Here is an 18,825-nt window from a genome sequence, read left to right on the forward strand (position 1 = left end):
CTTTAAGACACTTGGCAACAACAGTACAGCAAAGCCTAATCTTACCAACAATTATTATCTGGGGGATTTTTTTCCTAGGTGCACGCGTGCTCCCAAATTAAAATTACAGGACACATAATAAAATAGCATATGCGCACTTTAGAGCCCTGGGTACAGGTGAGAGGTGTACCTGCAGCTCGAGGCAGTGGCGCTGTTTCTCTGAGATCTGTCTACGCAGGGCCTGCTTCTCCTTCAGCAGGCTCTCAAGACACAGAGAGCTCCAGTCCAGCTTTAGCTCCTCACACCGAGACTTCAACTGAGACAAACAGACACTTACAGTTAGTTACATACCTCTGGTCTATCTGTCCGACAGTGCCAAGCATGCAGATGAAATCCAATGTGAAAGCGGCCAGAGAGATGGCAGCCAGGAGTACAGTTTAAGTCGCTTTGGATAAGAGCGTTTGCTAAATGACAAAAAAGTGAATGTAAAGAGGACTCGGTCTCACCAGGAGCAGGCTGTGATCCCTCAGCTCGGCCATGTCTCCCTCCAGCTGCTTGGTCTGCTCCTTCAGCTGACGGTTGTGGGCCGAGATCTCCTTCTGGGCCTCCAGCAGGTCCTCCATGGTGAGGGCCTTCACTCCCAGCTGAGAGGAACAGACACAGGGTAAGACTTTCAGGGATCAAGTACTCACCCACTATTTGCTTCTCAATGTCATCTCGTTTCATTAGACATTCACCACTGTCTGCCTACCTCATCCAGTTTGGTGTGGAAGAGCCCTTTGATCTTCTCTTTGTGGGTCTGACACACAGTCTGCAGCTGCTCCGCCTGCCCAGAAAGCTCTCTATGTTTGAGCTGGAGAGGTGGAGGAGAGAGGGAGACGGAAGGAGGAACATAAGAGTGAAAGTTTGAGGCTAAATCAGAGGCAACATCCCTAGAAGGTTAGTCTCATCCAACATGACTGATAAAGAGAGGGCTGAGAGTTGCAGTGTGAGCCTGAGGGAGTGAATCATCTATTACTGTTCAAAAAGGTGGCAATACCATTAGAGTGATTGTCAGCGTTCACAAGATGGAGTGAGTGATTTGGACATTCTATTTACCTTCTCCTGCTCCAGGACTTGCTGCAGGTTGTTGCGGTACTGAGGTGTCTTCATGTAGGCCATGAACTGGAGGTACTGGACTTTAATATTGTCTGTGGCAGGAGAGACAGACAGACGGCTTATCAGGACTGCTGGCTCTGACTGACAGACAGACTGGTGGATGTGATAACTACGAGTGGGGTCAGGGTAGCGGTGCTCACCTAGAAGCTGTTGTAGGCCAGGAGGACTGGGGCCCAGCAGCAGTTGGCCAGACGCATAGTGCTGAACTTTGGGAGGTAGCTGGTAGAAGGGACTTTGAGGTGACCTGTAGGCATCTGTAGAAACAACACAGAAAGTCAGCTAAACAAACATGGGACACAATGAGTCCATAGCTGAATAAACACAAATGCACAAGGGTATTTGGACACAGCCCTGAGTAAAACTGTGTGTATGTCAGCAGGTGGCTCACCCTGAGGGGGTGCTGCAGAGAGGGTCTTGGCGTGCAGCAGATCCAGGGCACTCTGGCTCTTCTTGCTCTTTCGCTCAGCTGCAGCCACGGCAGCCTTCTTGGGACGCCCGCGCTTCCGAGCACTCAGCTTGCGGCCCTTGTTGAGGAGTTTGGCGCGCCGCGGTTTGGGTTGTGCCTTCACAACTGCCAACAGCCCCGGTCGCTCAACCTCTCCGCAGGAATCCTGAGACACACAGGGAAGGGACCAGCGTCAGAGAGAAAATCAGACCTAGAGCTGCTAGAAGTGATCTCATATCATAGGGAAAAGTGCAAGAACTGAGCAGACGTGAAAAGACGACATAAGGATAACTAAGTCACTCAGACAAAGGGACTTGCCTTGGTTGGGGTGGTGGTGGTGCTTTTACTGTCTTTACTATTCTTTTCTTGTCGACGCCTAGCTGCTTCTTGCTCCTCCTAAAACACATAGGAACAGCTCAGTGTTGTTTACCATGTGAATCGTTCAGCAGGGCACATAAACTGGGTGCAACTGCATGGTCAAGCTGGAGGTGACCAAGATTGTCATTACTCACTCTGTGGGCAATATAAAATAGTGACAAAAGGAACAAAACATTTTTAGCTTACCCTGAGTTTAGGATTTTTGAGACTATGAAAATAGTTTTCAAGCTGAAAAGGAAAAAGAAGGTATCAAGTATTGCACAAGGACACAGAGGCATAGATATAGATCACACTCTCCCCTAAGTGCAGTCACCTTGTTTGACACTGTCCATAAGCCCTCCAACACATGCATGACAGTTAGTGAGGAGCTACAGAAACAATGCAGCGATGACCTCACCGTTTCCACTGCCTTTAGTGAATGGATACATTAACCTCTAAAAGTCTAAGCCGTTGGATAATTTAGCTATTTGATTTTTAATTTTTGGGCCCCTAGGTATTTGTTGTTGTTGAAATTAGATCAAATATTTAAATTAGGTCTTTACTACTATAGCCCATAGAAATGCAATGAATAACTCATTCATAAATGGCAAAAAAGACAAGTCAAAATAAATAATAAGGAATAAGGTTTTGAAGTGTCTGTCCTATAGCTAGGATATAAGAAAGCTCAGGAAATATGTTTTTTTGGACACATTTAACCCCTTATTTTTGTTGGCACAAAACTACCTCCATACTTCGATTCGTTTGTATGGGTTACCTTCAGACGAGTCCTGTGACACTTGTGGGGATCGTAGAGCAAAAGAGTCTCATCTTCCCATAGAGTGGTCATATTAGTTTGTAGGCCAAACCGTTCGGACGCTACAGACGTTTGTGAGAAGACCGATTTTCGGGATGTCTCATGGTCTGACAAACACCGCTGTAGCTCGGCCACCTTCCACCGCAGATGTGGAAGGCCGACATATGCAGATGGTGGATTGAGACGCAGCCCATGCAAAAAAACAGATATCTCTAGCTTAAAACTGACAGATGCGTCAATAGACTTAAGGATTAAAGACTTAGCCAGTTGTTTCACTTGCACTGAGATGGTACAAACAGACTGTTATAGACCGGTATAGAACAGTATCAAGACGAAACATAACCAAACAAAAAGGATACAATTCTAGGTCAGGGTTCTCCAACCCTGTTCCTGGAGAGCTACAGTCCTGTAGGTTTTCGCTCCAACCCAAGTTCTAACTAACCGGATTCATCTTATCAACCAGTTATACTGAACAAAAATAAAACGCAACATGCAATGGTTTTACTGAGTTACAGTTCATATAAGAAAATCAGTCAATTGAAATAAATTCATTAGGCACTAATCTATGGATTTCACATGACTGGGCAGGGGCGCAGCCTTGGGTGGGAATAGGCCCACCCATTGGGGAGCCAGGCACAGCCAACAAGAATGAGTTTTTCCCCCACAAAAAGGGCTTTATTACAGACAAAAATACTCTTCAGTTTCATCAGCTGTCCGGGTGGCTGGTCTAACATGCTGACCACACCGCTCGCGTTACGTGCATGACCGTTGCAAAATAAATATACACACATAATTTCATCCAAACTGCCCGCATGTGTCAACGAGCGTCTGCGTAGCCAGGCACTAAAATTGAACTTGGTTCTATTTTTGACGCTTGACACGCTGCAAGTTCCACCTCTCCCATCTCCTAATTGGTTTTTCCAAGCATATACGCACGTGGGTGATTGAATGATGAACTGGAGGTCGACACTCCAGTCGGTGGTGGTAATGCACCTTAAAGTTGGTTGCCAACCGCCATATAATGTCAACAGAAGAAGACTGGAGGAGAGACTACTAGAAAATAACTGTTTACTATTTTATCTGTGGATTAATTGTCGGAATAGAGGACCTTGTGCATTTCAGGTAAAATAACAACCCAATGTTTATATCTAGCTATCTTGATGTTGCTAAATTACCATAAACGTTTAATGCGTTTCGACCTGTCCACAAATTAATATAGTTGGTTCAGAGTTTGTTTTGATATTTCAACCTGCGTGTCCTAATCGCATATGGTGTGGATGGACAAAATCAACATGCGCGCACCCGGTCTAGTCAGCATGTAAGACGATCCCGCAGGTGAAGAATCCAGATGTGAAGGTCCTGGGCTGGCGTGGTTACACATGGTCTGCGGTTGTGAGGCCGGTTGGACGTACTGTCAAATTCTATAAAACAACGTTGGATGCGGCTTATGGTAGAGACATTAACATTAAATTATCTGGCAACAGCTCTGGTGGACATTCCAGCAGTCAGCATGCCAATTGCACGCTGCCTCAAAACTTGAGACATCTGTGGCATTGTGTTGTGTGACAAAACTGCACATTTTAGAGTGGCCTTTTATTGTCCCCAGCACAAGGTGCTCCTGTGTAATGATCATGCTGTTTAATCAACTTCTTGATATGCCACACCTGTCAGGTGGATGGATTATCTTGGCAAAGGAGAAATGTTCACTAACAGGGATGTAAACAAATTTGTGCACACAATTGTAGAGAAATAAGCTATTTGTGCGTATGGAAAAATTCTGGGAAATGTTATATCAGTTCATGAAACATGGGACCAACACTTTACATATTGTGTTTATATTTTTGTTCAGTATAATTATTAGAATCAGGTGCGCTAGATTAGGGTTGGAGAGAAAACCTACAGGACGGTAGCTCTCCAGAACAAGGTTGGAGAGCCCAGTTCTAGGTTCTAAAGGCACAATATGCCCGCCACGACCGACAGGCAGAAAAGTTTAGATTTTCTGCTTGCAGTTAGGCGAACTGTGTGCAAAAGAAGTAAGCAAGTTTTTAATGTTTCTAAACAATTTGAAAAACACTCATGGTACAACATGTAGGCTAGTAGTAATGTTGGTTGCTCCATCACCTGTCTCAGTACCACCTCTCCTCTGTCCACTGCAGGGCTATACCAGCAGTTGCAGTTGTTTCCTGCAGGGATATGTCTGACTAAACATGTTCTGAGTACTGCTACCGTACGCACTGGTATTTGATACCCATATGAAATGAGGACAGATTAACTGATGGATAGCTCTGAAGCGTGAGCCATTCATTCAATTCAAAGTTGCACTACTATAAATGGAACAGGGCTCTACGCTGACCTTTTTTTTTTTTTTTTTACAAGGAGCACATGTGCGCCTAAGTTGGAACATGTAGGCGCAAAGACATGTAGGAGCACAATGAAAAATATTTGAGGTAATAAAGCTAGAATCCTAATTTTCTCTAGGCGCACTGGTGCTCCCAAATAAAAATTACAGGTTGTACAGCAAAATATTGAGTAAAATGGTCGCACTGTAGAGCCCTGTGGAGCAACTGCCATTGCAACATTGTGAGTGTATTGGGACATTGGGGTTAAGAGTATAAGAGAGGAAAGCCTGACTCACTATGGTGCGGTCTATCGTATGCAGGTAGTAGGAAACTGGCTTCCCCGTCCAGGACACTGAACCCCTCAACGGAGACAACTCGACGACTCTCATTATTGTGCCAATGTCTGAAAAGGAGAACAAGAGCAGAATCCATTTAGTTAATGAAAATACACACTAGAATCTTTGAGATCCATAAGAATGATATGCACATGATGAAAACTTACCACTCAAGTTTCGACTGTTGATTCTAAAATTTAGAGGTGCAAAAGGTTTTGATGATACAATTTTTCCACCTAAAAGAGAAAAAACATGAACTTCCCATGAAGGCACTTCACAAAAGGCTATTTGAGATTGACAGATTAAAACTAAACACAAACACTTATCTATAATGAGTCCCAGATTGATCTGTGTGCGTGGCTGCAATAAATAATCAATGGCAGCATAGATCATGCTTTCATGTCTAGCTTCTAAAACACAAGGGCCATGTGGAAGAGAGGTCAAATGACTGAGGGTTCAGAGGTCAAGTGTGTGGTGTTGACACAGCTGCCATTAGCTACCTGCATGTTACCCTCTCTCTTGTTATCACTAATGAAAGCAGCTGAATCAATAACCTATTGAAATGATCCAAGGTTCTTAGTTTGCTGTAACAACAATATGACTGTAAGTCGCTTTGGATAAAAGCGTCTGCTAAATGGCATATTATATTATTATGGCAGGGTGGGCTTGACAGGGTAACTAAAGGGCCATTTACTACATACCTTCCTTCATGTTAGCAAACCGCTCCTTCAGCTGGTGATCAACCTCTGGACCAAAGGCAAAGTTGTTCACAAAAATAACACTACTAGACAAACGCGGAAGAGGAGAAAAAGGGGAAGAGGAGAAAAGGATTTAGAGTTGAAGCTGTGCAGACGTTTCCCTCGTGTTTGGACGTGTGTAAATACAGTGACATCTCAGTGGGAGTGGAAGCCTCCAGTCTATATAGAGGTACTGTACCTTGTGTTGGCTATCCTCTCCTTCCACACTTCAGACAGGAAATCACCCCTCTCCAGCTTTAAAATAAACAGGAACATAAGTTGCACGTCTGCGATCCGAAACCGTGTGCGTTTCTGAATGACACGTCTGTCAGATCAACTCATACAATAATCTTACCGAGTACTCCCCGTGTTTCTTCCCATACCACTTCATCCACCTCTTAAATTCTTTGTCCATGGACTGAAAGAAAAAGCACACACATTACTTTAATGACAACCATTTGGAATAGATTACCAAAACCATCAAGCTTGGTGTGGGACGTTGGGAACTTACCTCCGCATAAGTGGCTGGAATGTCTGCCTTCTCCACACCAAAGTAGTGTTTACAGTTTGTTGCTGCGGCAACCTGCAGCACCACTTGTCCCACTCCTGCAATTACAGATGATTAGGATGTCAAATATAGCACCAGGCTGCTAATTTAGACACATCCCACAGAAACACACAGCCACAAACAGAGAGTCACATTAAGACTGATTATCTCATTAAGAGGTAAACAAACACTGACCGCTGCCGAGGTCTACGAAGGTGTCGTCCTCCATCATCTCCATCTCGTTGATAATCTGGGCCACCAGGTCGAAGGAGGTTTCGCCGTACACCTCGGGGGAGAAGGGCTCATAGTTGTTGAGCTTCTCTGGGTCCGTGACCGAGTGGTTGTACACCTGCTGCAGGATATGCCTGAGCAGCCCGTTGGACGGCCGCTTGTTCAGCTTCAGGGGCGGGGTGGTGCCTTTCCACTGTGACACACACAGGACAGGGGGTTTAGGACTACATTACACAGCTAGGTTATAAACATATCGCTGGGCTTAAGTGAGCTAGGTTTTCCCTACGGTGACAAAACGTCTACAAGAAAGATCATTAAATGTAACATTTCAGCGTTTTAACATAATTTGTTCAGAGATAAGCTTTCGACTAAACTGTAGAGACATTCCAACTCACCAGCTGGTGGATGCTGTCGATGGCTCTGTTGTATTTGTCACAAAGTCTCTGCATACTCTCGAAGCTGTAACAACAACACACAGAAATAAAGAAATAACATGGGTGGGGATGTCTTTATCAACATCTTATGACAAGACACATGGACAAGGAAGCTAACAGCCCATGACTTGCATATTTGTACTGATGTTTGACAGTTTGGTCAGCACCGTGGATACAGGAATGCTAATTGCATATCAGTTTGCCTCCACTCTATGAGACTCACCTCTCTCTTGGGCTGCTGCCACATCAAACCAAAATATTCCTAAATGAGCACCGCTGTCATTAATGTCTTTATTACCCCCCTGGGAAGAAGAATCATTTACATGTAAAAAAGTGGAGTGGAGGTCCATTCTGTTCATACTCTGGATGTTACTATGGTATTTGACTGTGACTATGGGTGCTCTGGTAGACTGTGCTTAAGAGCAGCATCACAGTCCTTGTTCTTCATCGTCTGACCCTCAGCTCACCTCTTGGTGTCGTAGTCGATGAGGACATAGTTTTCCATCGCCAGCTTAAGGTCTGGGATCTCCTCACACACCCACCTGAGAACAATGATTAATACAGGGTGAGTTTACATAGACCTAGCCTAACTCAGTCAAGAAGTGCAGTCACTCACTGCACCATGCTTTTGAGATAGGAGAAAGGTGGTAGTTACTTACCGAATGGTCTCAATGATCTCATGAGCAGCATCATGGTGTTTATCCTGGAGACAGAAAGTAAACAAAAAGTTAAGAAGAGATATCGTGGGTTTGTATAGACCCTTTTCCAGTACACAACACACTGATGTCACGCACAGATGAGCGCAGTAAGAAAGCCATTGCCATCTGCGCCCATTCAACATAGCCTTGATTTACGTTTGTATTACTTCCAAACAAAATTACTTTTGGTTCTCATACGCTTAACAACGATGTTATGAATCTTGCTTGAACAGTCGCTAAGATCATATTTGGTTGTGATCTTTGCAAAATAACTGGTTTTGGATGCAGCAGTTATTAGCTAGAATGCTAACGCTCATTGATATAGGCTGTAGCAAAAGCTAGCCAAAGAGCCATTTTACTGGTTGAAGTGTTTTTAAAAGTATAATGCAGTTGATTTGCGATGATAACACAAACATTGTATTAAGCAGGACATTCCTACGAGCCTTAAAAACCAATAAGTGTGAAATGCACTCATAAGCAACATGTAAATAGAGGCTTTTTTTGCTTGCATTCTATAAGAACTCCACCTTGTACTGCCACCAACTTGCGCACATTGCACTTGTGCGTCAATGTTTGCAAACACAGAAAGGGGTCTATAATGCCCAGAACGATGCGTTTATGCAAAAAAAAAAAAATTGGGACAGCCAATAAGAGGACGACAGATTTACTACAGTACATTATAGACTGGCAGTAGTCAGTCAGACAGGAAATAGTCATGAGTCATTAGGTAGGCAATAGTCACTAGGCAGTAAGAAGTTAGGCAGTCAGCAGTCATTAGGTAGGCAATAGTCACTAGGCAGTAAGAAGTTAGGCAGTCAGCAGTCATTAGGTAGGCAATAGTCACTAGGCAGTAAGAAGTTAGGCAGTCAGCAGTCATTAGGTAGGCAATAGTCACTAGGCAGTAAGAAGTTAGGCAGTCAGCAGTCATTAGGTAGGCAATAGTCACTAGGCAGTAAGAAGTTAGGCAGTCAGCAGTCATTAGGTAGGCAATAGTCACTAGGCAGTAAGAAGTTAGGCAGTCAGCAGTCATTAGGTAGGCAATAGTCACTAGGCAGTAAGAAGTTAGGCAGTCAGCAGTCATTAGGTAGGCAATAGTCACTAGGCAGTAAGAAGTTAGGCAGTCAGCAGTCATTAGTCGGTAGTTAGTCATTAGGCAGTCAGTAGTCACTAGGCAGTCCTTAAGCAGTAAGTAGCCGGTGATTGTCAAGCAAATAACTGCCGGTCTCACGGTAATTGACCATTAATTTACATTTAGCATCTCCTGGCTTCCACACATAGCCTACATGCCACTGATGTAGACTTTTGGAACAGCTACACTTTAATAAGTCCATGTAATATAGCCTTCACCTTCACACAAACCTTATCAAAACATATAGGCCTATGGGCTAGGCTACATGAGGTGTGTGACTATGATTTTAAAAAGGCATGTTTCTTGCCTTAAGCTGGGCATCATTCACAAGTGATAATTAAATCATTCACAAGTGACAGACTGATAGTCACCCATCAGACTATTCTTGATTTAAATATTGTCTTTACATATACTAAATAATCTGTGTGTGAAATTTGTTTTGATCTAGAATGTACCATTATCATGCACCTGTCTGGAAACAGGGGCAAAAATACATGTCATCTATGCACTTAAATAGCGAATGGAGGACACTTTTCCTGTGGTTAATTTTCATGCCAGCCAGGTAGGCTGTACTCCGGTTGTAAAGAGAAGGAATTTGTTTAATATTAGGAAAGTTGAGAAATAAATATAGTAGGCCTAGCCTATAGAAAGCTGATGGGATCCTCTTTTTAAGAGGCCATCACTCCGTTTTATCACGCAATTGCATAGCCTATATAAATGTTGTGCAACATGAGGCCATGGGCTCTCAAAGAGTTTGATTAGATTTTCGATTACATTTGCTTGATGTCAGTGATTAGAGGGACAATCGAGTGCCGAGTACCAGGCAGTTAGCAAGTTTGGTAGGATACTAATGACCATCAGCAGCAACAGAGCTTGGAGAATCCTAATTACCGTGACCAAACGGTCATGTGGAATTTGACTGCCTTCATGACCTGTGACTGCCGGTGTGGAGGTAATACGGTCACCATAACAGCCCTAGTCAGCAGTCATGAGGCAGTCAGTAGGTAGTCAGTAGTTCGTCATTAAGGAGGTAGGCAGTCAGTAGTCAAAATCCAAATACAGGACACACAAACAATGTACACAGATATGCGAACAGCTACCAACACGAGTTCAGACAACTGGATCATATAAATCCAGCAGCACTCAATGACTTAATCCACACAGAGCAAACCACAGTAGTTAGTGTGACTCACTCACTATGACTGCCAGCATAACAATTCAGGAGACCACTGTGAGTGTATCACTGTTATCAAGCAGACATTGTCTAAAATGGCTGTGGTCTGGGAGACTGTGTGCATATAAAGCTTGGCCACTTCGGTTAGCTGGGTTTTGTCAGGGCACTGCGGTCCCTACTGACGTTGCAGCATGGGAGGAACTGCAGGATTTCAGTCAGACTGGCTGCCAGCAGCCTAAGCTGACCCAGTGACCTACTTTCTGCTTCCCGCTCCAACGCGGGACCTCCTGGGAGGGCCTCAGAGGGAAGGAAGGAGGTAGAAAGCCAGGCCTAGCTGCTCTCAGCTGGACTGGCTCTGGCACAAAAGCAGGCTACAGTTACAGGGCGCCGCTCTTCCTGCTCAATACCTCCACAACTCCCGCCATGGAATCACTTACAATAACACCAGGTCTGAGATTACAGCACCACAGAGGGCATGCCATGAAATAAAATATATTTAGCCACAAGGGAAGCAAATCATTTCACAAAAGGAGCAAATGCAGCTATGAATAGCCTAGTAATAACACAACCAATGAATACAGTGCCTTCTGATAAAGTGTATTCACACCCCTTGACTTATTCCACATTCTTTGTGTTACAGCCTGAATTTTAAATGGATTAAAATGGGATTTGCCACCACTTGCCTACACACAATACCCCATAATATCAAAGCGGAATTTTGTTTGATATTTTTACAAATTATTAAAAATGAGAAGCTGAAATGTCTTGAGTCAAGTGTTCAACCCCTTTGTTATGGCAAGCCTAAATACATTCAGGAGTAGAAATTCACATTATAAGTTGCATGGCCTCCCTGTGTGCAATAATAGTGTTTAACAGAAAGGAAAAAAAAACACACATTGCTGCTCACGCTCCCAGGTGATTTTATTTCAAACAACGTTTCGACCCTTAGGTCTTCATCAGGCAGCCATATCCCAGGTGGGGGTGGAAGGTCCTATATATAGGGGCAGGACTCAGTGACATCACTTCCTGAAACAGGAGGTAAAAAAATCAATAACATGGGTTCACAATATTAACATTCAATGTATCAAAATATATGATCATACACAAGGAATGTGATCAATATTTACAGTAATATAAACACACAATATTCAATTAGGATAATCATTTGGACATTTTGAAACTATAAACTTCAAGTCAAACTCCTCGTTAAGGCCAAGAGGAGACAGTGTTGAGCCTGTGGATCCAGAAAGATTCCCTTTGAAGAAGTTGATGTTACCAGTCTATATACTAACATCCCCCATCAATGAATGTCCCCCTAATGCTCTTCCCAGCACCAATTGTATTGTGGACTTGGCTGAACTGGTACTAACCTCAACTATTTTCTCTTCAGAGGATACTTTTTCTTCCAGACCAAAGGGACAGCGATGGGGAGCACTATGGCTCCTAATTACGCAAACCTATATCTAGGAATGTTTGAAAGAGAGGTGGTGCTGAATCCAGATCATAACCCCCCGCTCTCCAATATTCTCCTCATTCAGAGATATTTGGATGACATTTTCGTGATCTGTACAGGGACCCAGGAAGAACTCTTGGAATTCCATGCCTATCTAAACACTATGAGTGAGCACCTTCGTTTCACCATTAACTATGACCGATTACAAATCAGTTTTCTTGATGTGATGGTAATTAAGTACAAAACCTCCCTCTCTACAGATCTCTATAGGAAACCTACGGACATGAACACCCTCCTTAGAAGTGACAGCTGTCATCCACGTCCACTTATTACAAGTCTCCCTATAAAGTCAATTCAGCCACATTAGAAGAATATGCAGCTCTGATGCGTCTTACCAGAAACAGACCTCACACAAAGGTTTAAAGAAAGGGGGTATAAAGACAAAATTGGGTAAAACAGGTCAATTATCGTTTTGAAAGACTAACAGTTGGAAAGCCTTCAACCAAAAGTTAAAGAAAAAGCAGAACATGCCCCTTCATGCTTCACCCAATACTCACCATTGGGGAAGGCATAAGGACATTGTCAGGAAGCACTGGTACATTATTGATACTGACCCACAATTGAAACCCATCTTTAAATATCCCCCACGTTTGCTCTTAAAAAAAAAAATAAAAAAATAAAAAAATGAGACAATTCTGATTATTCCCCAGAGAAAATTGAAACTTTCTTGGACAAGGTTCTGAGGGTAATTACAAATGTGTACAATGTGCTCAATGCAACTTCATGTACAAATGTGACTCATTTACTCACCCCTGCACAGGACAAAGATTTAAGATCAAAGGCCTGATTACCAGTATGTCCACCAATGATGTTTACATGTTGAAATGTCCTTGGTGTCAGTCTTACATAGGAAAAACCTGTAGAAGCCTTAAGACCCGGTTCAGTGAGCACCGCAGACAGGCGAGAAAATCTGGTTGCTGTTCATTTTGTACAAGCTGGACATCCTATTAGTGCTCTGAGATACATTGGAATAGAAATGGTCAAGATGTCACGCAGGGGAGGGGACATTGAGAAAAAACTTCTACAAAGGGAATATTTCTGGATCCACAGGCTCAACACACTGTCTCCTCTTGGCCTTAACGAGGAGTTCGACTTGAAACCGTTTTTTATAGTTTAAAAATGACAATTGTGTTTTTTTTATCCTAATTGAATATTGTGTATTCAGACCCCTTCACTTTTTCCACATTGTTACATTACAGCCTTATCCTAAAATTGATTAAATTGCCCCCCCCCCCCATCTACACACAACACCCCATAATTACAAAGCAAAAACAGGTTTAGACATTTTAGCAAATGTATATAAAAATAATGAAATATCAGATTTACATAAGTATTCAAACCCTTTACTCAGTACTTTGTTAAAGCACCTTTGGCAGCGATTACAGCCTCGGAGTCTGCTTGGCACGCCTGTATTTGAGGAGTTTCTCCCATTCTTCTCTGCAGATCCTCTCAAGCTCTGTCAGGTTGGATGGGGAGCGTCGCTGCGCAGCTATTTTCAGGTCTTTCCAGAGATGTTCGATCAGGTTCAAGTCCAGGCTCTGGCTGGGCCACTCAAGAGCAGAGACTTGTCCCAAAGCCACTCCTGCGTTGTCTTGGCTGTGTGCTTAGGGTCATTGTCCTGTTGGAAAGTGAACCGTCGCCCCAGTCTGAGGTCCTGACCACTCTGGAGCAGGATTTCATCAAGGATCTCTGTACTTTGCTCCGTTCATCTTTCCTTCGATCCTGACTAGTCTCCCAGTCCCTGCCGCTGAAAAACATTGCCACAGCATGATGCTAACACCACCATATTTCACCATAAGGATGGTGCCAGGTTTCGTCCAGATGTGAAGCTTGGCACTCAGGCCAAAGAGTTCAATCTTGGTTTCATCAGACCAGAGAATCTTGTTTCTCATGGTCAGAGTCCTTTAGGTGCCTTTTGGCAAACTCCAAGCGGGCTGTCATGTGCCTTTTAATGAGTGGCGGCTTCCGTCTGGCAACTCCACCATAAAGGCCTGATTGGTGGAATGATGCAGAGATGGTTGTCCTTCTGTAAGGTTTTGCCATCTCCACAGAGGAACTCTGGAGCTCTGTCAGATTGACCATAGGGTTCTTGGTCACCTCCCTGACCAAGGCCCTTCTACCCAGATTGCTCAGTTTGGCCGGGCGGCCAGCTCTAGGAAGAGTATTGTTGATTCCAAACTTCCATTTAAGAATGATGGAGGCCACGGTGTTCTTCGGGACCTTAAATGCTGCCAATTATTTCTTGGTACCCTTCCTTATATATCTGTGCCTCGACACAATCCTGTCTCTGAGCTCTACAGACAATTCCTTCGACCTCATGGCTTGATTTTAGCTCTGACATGCACTGTCAACTGTGGAACCTTATATAGACAAGTGTGTGCCGTTCCAAATCATGTCTTTACCACAGGTGGACTCCAATCAAGTTGTAGAAACATCTTACGGATCATCAATGGAAAAAGGATGCACCGGAGCTCAATTTTGAGTCTCATGGCAAAGGATCTGAATAGTTATGTAAATAAGGTATAATGTAAAATTAACAGCCATACAGAAAAACTAATGTGAAGGTGAAATTAGAGAGGAGGAACTTCTGGATGTAATTAAAGACTAAGTCCGGGAAAACTCCAGGGTTGGATGGCATACCAGTCGAGGTATACCAAACCTTTTTTGATATACTCAGTGGACCATTATTAGCATGTTTTAACCACTCCTATGTAAATGGTAGATTATCAGACACTCAAGAAGGTCTGATTTCATTATTACTGAAACAGGAGTGGGAAATATAAAGATCCAGTCCATTTAAGAAATTGGAAGCCCCTTACACTTCAGTGTTGTGATGCAAAAATTCTAGCAAAATGTATAGCGCATAGAATTAAAAAAGGTATTGTTGGACATTATTCATTCTAATCACACAGGTTTTTTTTACATGGATGATACATTGGAGATAATATAAGGCAAGTTTAGGAAACAATAGAACACTATGAAAAATCTGGGAAAACAGGCCTGCTATTCACAGCTGACTTTGAAAAGGAATTTGATAAAGTACGACTGGAGTTTATATATAAATGCCTGGAGCATTTCCATTTTGGAAAATCTCTTATAAAATGGGTTAAAAATCATGTATAGTAACTCCAGGTGTAAAATAGTCAAATGGCTATTTCTCCGAAAGTTTTAAACTGTCAAGAGGAGTATAACAAGGTTGTCCACTATCGGCATATCTATTTATTATGGCCATCGAAATGTTAGTTATTAAAAATCAGATCCAACAATAATATTAAGGGATTAGAAATCCAGGGCTTAAAAACAAAGGAGTCATTGTACGCTGATGATTCATGTTGTTTTCTTTTAAATCCACAACTTGAATCCCTCCACAGCCTCAGATGATCTACATACATTTTATAACCTCTCTGGATTACAACCAAATTATGATAAATGTACTAGATTACGTATTGGGTCACTAAAAAATACAATTTTTACATTACCATGTAGTTTACCAATAAAATGGTCTGATGGTGATGTGGATATACTCGGAATACATCTCCCAAATGAAATAAATGATCTCACTACAATACATTTTTATAGAAAGTTAGCAAAAATAGATAAGATCTTGCTACCATGGAAATGTAAATACCTGTCAATTTGTGGGGGGAAAAAAATCACCCTGATTTAACTCTTTAGTATTATCCCAGTTTACCTATTTGCTTATGGTCTTTCCTACGCCTAGCGAACAGTTTTTAAATTATATGAGAAAATAATATTCCATTTTATTTGGAATGGCAAGCCAGACTAAATTAAAACAGGTCTATTTATCTAATGAATATGAATTCGGAGGACAGAAATGATTAAATATGAAAGCATTAGACCTATCACTAAAAGCTTCAGTCATACAAAAGTTATACTTAAATCCGAACTGGTTCTCTAGCAAATTAGTAAGATTGTCTCAACCCATGTTCAAGAATGGCCTTTTTCCCTTTATTCAGATTACAACCTCTACCTTTCAGTTATTTGAAAAGGAAATAATCTCCCAAATGTCACTATTTCTAAAACAAGCCATAGAAAGTTGGTTGCAATTTCAATTGAATCCTCCAGAAACGACAGAACAAATAATGCATCAAATATTGTGGTTAAACTCAAATATACTAATTGATTAAAAAAAACATAAAAAAAAAAAGGTATAATCTTAAATGAAATCATAGGGAGGACTGGTGGAGTTGTCGCGCATGCAGCTAACAAAAACATATAGAAATGTCTGCTCTACCCAAAATTACAACCAAATAATTGCAGAATTACCACAAAAATGGAAGAGGAAAGTGGAAAAAAAGTAAGGAACTTGTCTGTCGGCCCTGAATTAAAAGACCATAATTGGTTAAAGAAAATTGTGATGAATAAAAAAGTATACCAGTTTCATTTAAGGACCAAAGGATTGACAGCCGTCCCATATAGATTTCAAAATAGTTGGGAAGAGATTTTTGACGTACCAATTCCATGGCATAGTGTTTATGAACTGATACGCAAAACGACGCCAGATTCAAAACTTAGCATTTTTCAATTTAAAATTACTCAAAATTCTTGCTACCAATATAAATGTTATTTATATGGGGGATACCATCTTCCCAACTCTGCAGATTTTGCTGCGAAGAGACAATCATTAGATCATTTGTTTTGGTACTGTCCATTTGTAGCTTGTTTTTGGTCACAGGTCCAGGACAGGCTGAAGGATTGCAATATTTACCTGGAGCTAACCCTGCAGATAACACTACTGGGTGATCTGAAAAGTCAGTCAATCGACCAATAATATAATAATACTTTTAGCAAGAATTAAAATAAACAATCTGTAGAAACAATGAGAATAGAAGGGTTCAGAACTTTTGTGAAACATCAGTACAGTTGAAAAATATATGGCAAACAGAAATCCAATACGGATGGTGTTAAGAGATAGATGGGAGGTGCTGAACGGAGCTGAAGGATGGGACTAATAACTACTAACAACAACAAGATGACACAGTATACTTTACATTAGTTCATAATAAGTATATCGGTTACAGGTTGAGAGCTTTTGTGAAAGAGCACAGTTAGAAAGATATGGCATATATAGAAGCAAACCGGATGGACATCATGAAAATGATGGGATAGGTTGAGGGTAGAGGAAGTTCAGGAGTAAAAACAAACAAAAAAGAATTATTGTAAAATGGACTGTCGGTAAAAGGTATATAGTATGTATAAGCTGGAAGTAGAGGCTTAAGCGTGGTTGTTCACTAGTTTACTCCAATTAGGGGAGGGGTGGAAGGGTTGGAAAGTAAAAGGGAAATATATATATTTTTTTAAGGATATGCATGTACAGTGAGGGAAAAAAGTATTTGATCCCTTGCTGATTTTGTACGTTGACATGATCAGTCTATAATTTTAATGGTAGGTTTATTTGAACAGTGAGAGAGAATAACAACAACAAAAATCCAGAAAAATGCATGTCAAAAATGTTATAAATTGATTTGCATTTTAATGAGGGAAATAAGTATTTGACCCCTCTGCAAAACATGACTTAGTATTTGGTGGCAAAACCGTTGTTGGCAATCACAGAGGTCAGATGTTTCTTGTAGTTGGCCACCAGGTTTGCACACATCTCAGGAGGGATTTTGTCCCACTCCTCTTTGCAGATCTTCTCCAAGTCATTAAGGTTGAGCCTGACGTTTGGCAACTCGATCCTTCAGCTCCCTCCACAGATTTTCTATGGGATTAAGGTCTGGAGACTGGCTAGGCCACTCCAGGACCTTAATGTGCTTCTTCTTGAGCAACTCCTGTTGCCTTGGCTGTGTGTTCTGGGTCACTGTCATGCTGGAATACCCATCCACGACCCATTTTCAATGCCCTGGCAGAGGGAAGGAGGTTCTCACCCAAGATTTGACGGTACATGGCCCCGTCCATCGTCCCTTTGATGCGGTGAAGTTGTCCTGTCCCCTTAGCAGAAAAACACCCCCAAAGCATAATGTTTCCACCTCCATGTTTGACGGTGGGGATGGTGTTCTTGGGGTCATAGGCAGCATTCCTCCTCCAAACACGGCGAGTTGAGTTGATGCCAAAGAGCTCCATTTTGGTCTCATCTGACCACAACACTTTCAGCCAGTTCTCCTCTGAATCATTCAGATGTTCATTGGCAAACTTCAGACGGGCCTGTATATGTGCTTTCTTGAGCAGGGGGACCTTGCGGGCGCTGCAGGATTTCAGTCCTTCACGGCGTGGTGTGTTACCAATTGTTTTCTTGGTGACTATGGTCGCAGTTGCCTTGAGATCATTGACAAGATCCTCCCGTGTAGTTCTGGGCTGATTCCTCACCGTTCTCATGATCCTTGCAACTCCACGAGGTGAGATCTTGCATGGAGCCCCAGGGCGAGGGAGATTGGCAGTTCTTTTGTGTTTCTTCCATTTGCGAATAATCGCACCAACTGTTGTCACCTTCTCACCAAGCTGCTTGGCGATGGTCTTGTAGCCCATTCCAGCCTTGTGTAGGTCTACAATCTTGTCCCTGACATCCTTGGAGAGCTCTTTGGTCTTGGCCATGGTGGAGAGTTTGGAATCTGATTGATTGATTGCTTCTGTGGACAGGTGTCTTTTATACAGGTAACAAACTGAGATTAGGAGCACTCCCTTTAAGAGTGTGCTCCTAATCTCAGCTCGTTACCTGTATAAAAGACACCTGGGAGCCAGAAATCTTTCCGATTGATAGGTGGTCAAAGACTTATTTCCCTCATTAAAATGAAAATCAATTTATAACATTCTTGACATGCATTCTTCTGGATTTTTTTGTTGTTATTCTGTCTCTCACTGTTCAAATAAACCTACCATTAAAATTATAGACTGATCATGTCTTTGTCAGTGGGCAAACGTACAAAATCAGCAGGAGATCAAATACTTTTTTCCCTCACTGTATTTGTGTGTGTGTG

At 42.3% G+C, this 18,825-nt stretch overlaps 2 protein-coding genes across 4 annotated transcripts in view; one reads left to right on the top strand and one right to left on the bottom strand.

Moving 5' to 3' along the window:
• The window catches only part of LOC311149299 (uncharacterized protein), a 176,407-nt gene that overhangs the window by 54,763 nt on the left and 102,819 nt on the right, over positions 1-18,825 (top strand). The window lies entirely within an intron of this gene.
• Positions 1-18,825, bottom strand: part of LOC311148990 (histone-lysine N-methyltransferase, H3 lysine-79 specific-like) — a 45,585-nt gene that overhangs the window by 12,992 nt on the left and 13,768 nt on the right. For 2 of the 3 annotated variants that reach the window (XM_084186046.1, XM_084186044.1), the window contains exons 2-19: positions 8,036-8,079; positions 7,844-7,918; positions 7,338-7,401; positions 6,907-7,135; positions 6,676-6,770; positions 6,520-6,582; positions 6,364-6,419; positions 6,129-6,211; positions 5,595-5,663; positions 5,389-5,495; positions 2,147-2,188; positions 1,901-1,978; positions 1,526-1,748; positions 1,278-1,391; positions 1,078-1,169; positions 731-832; positions 486-623; positions 170-295 (exon numbers count right to left, since the gene is read on the bottom strand). In XM_084186046.1, the coding sequence (XP_084042172.1) occupies positions 170-295; positions 486-623; positions 731-832; positions 1,078-1,169; positions 1,278-1,391; positions 1,526-1,748; positions 1,901-1,978; positions 2,147-2,188; positions 5,389-5,495; positions 5,595-5,663; positions 6,129-6,211; positions 6,364-6,419; positions 6,520-6,582; positions 6,676-6,770; positions 6,907-7,135; positions 7,338-7,401; positions 7,844-7,918; positions 8,036-8,079 (1,800 nt within the window). The remainder of the gene's footprint in view (positions 1-169; positions 296-485; positions 624-730; positions 833-1,077; positions 1,170-1,277; positions 1,392-1,525; positions 1,749-1,900; positions 1,979-2,146; positions 2,189-5,388; positions 5,496-5,594; positions 5,664-6,128; positions 6,212-6,363; positions 6,420-6,519; positions 6,583-6,675; positions 6,771-6,906; positions 7,136-7,337; positions 7,402-7,843; positions 7,919-8,035; positions 8,080-18,825) is intronic. The other variant, XM_084186045.1, reaches the window with a different exon arrangement.

The sequence above is a fragment of the Coregonus lavaretus genome, assembly GCF_964263955.1.
Source record: "Coregonus lavaretus genome assembly, chromosome: 21".
NCBI classification, from domain to species: domain Eukaryota; kingdom Metazoa; phylum Chordata; class Actinopteri; order Salmoniformes; family Salmonidae; genus Coregonus; species Coregonus lavaretus.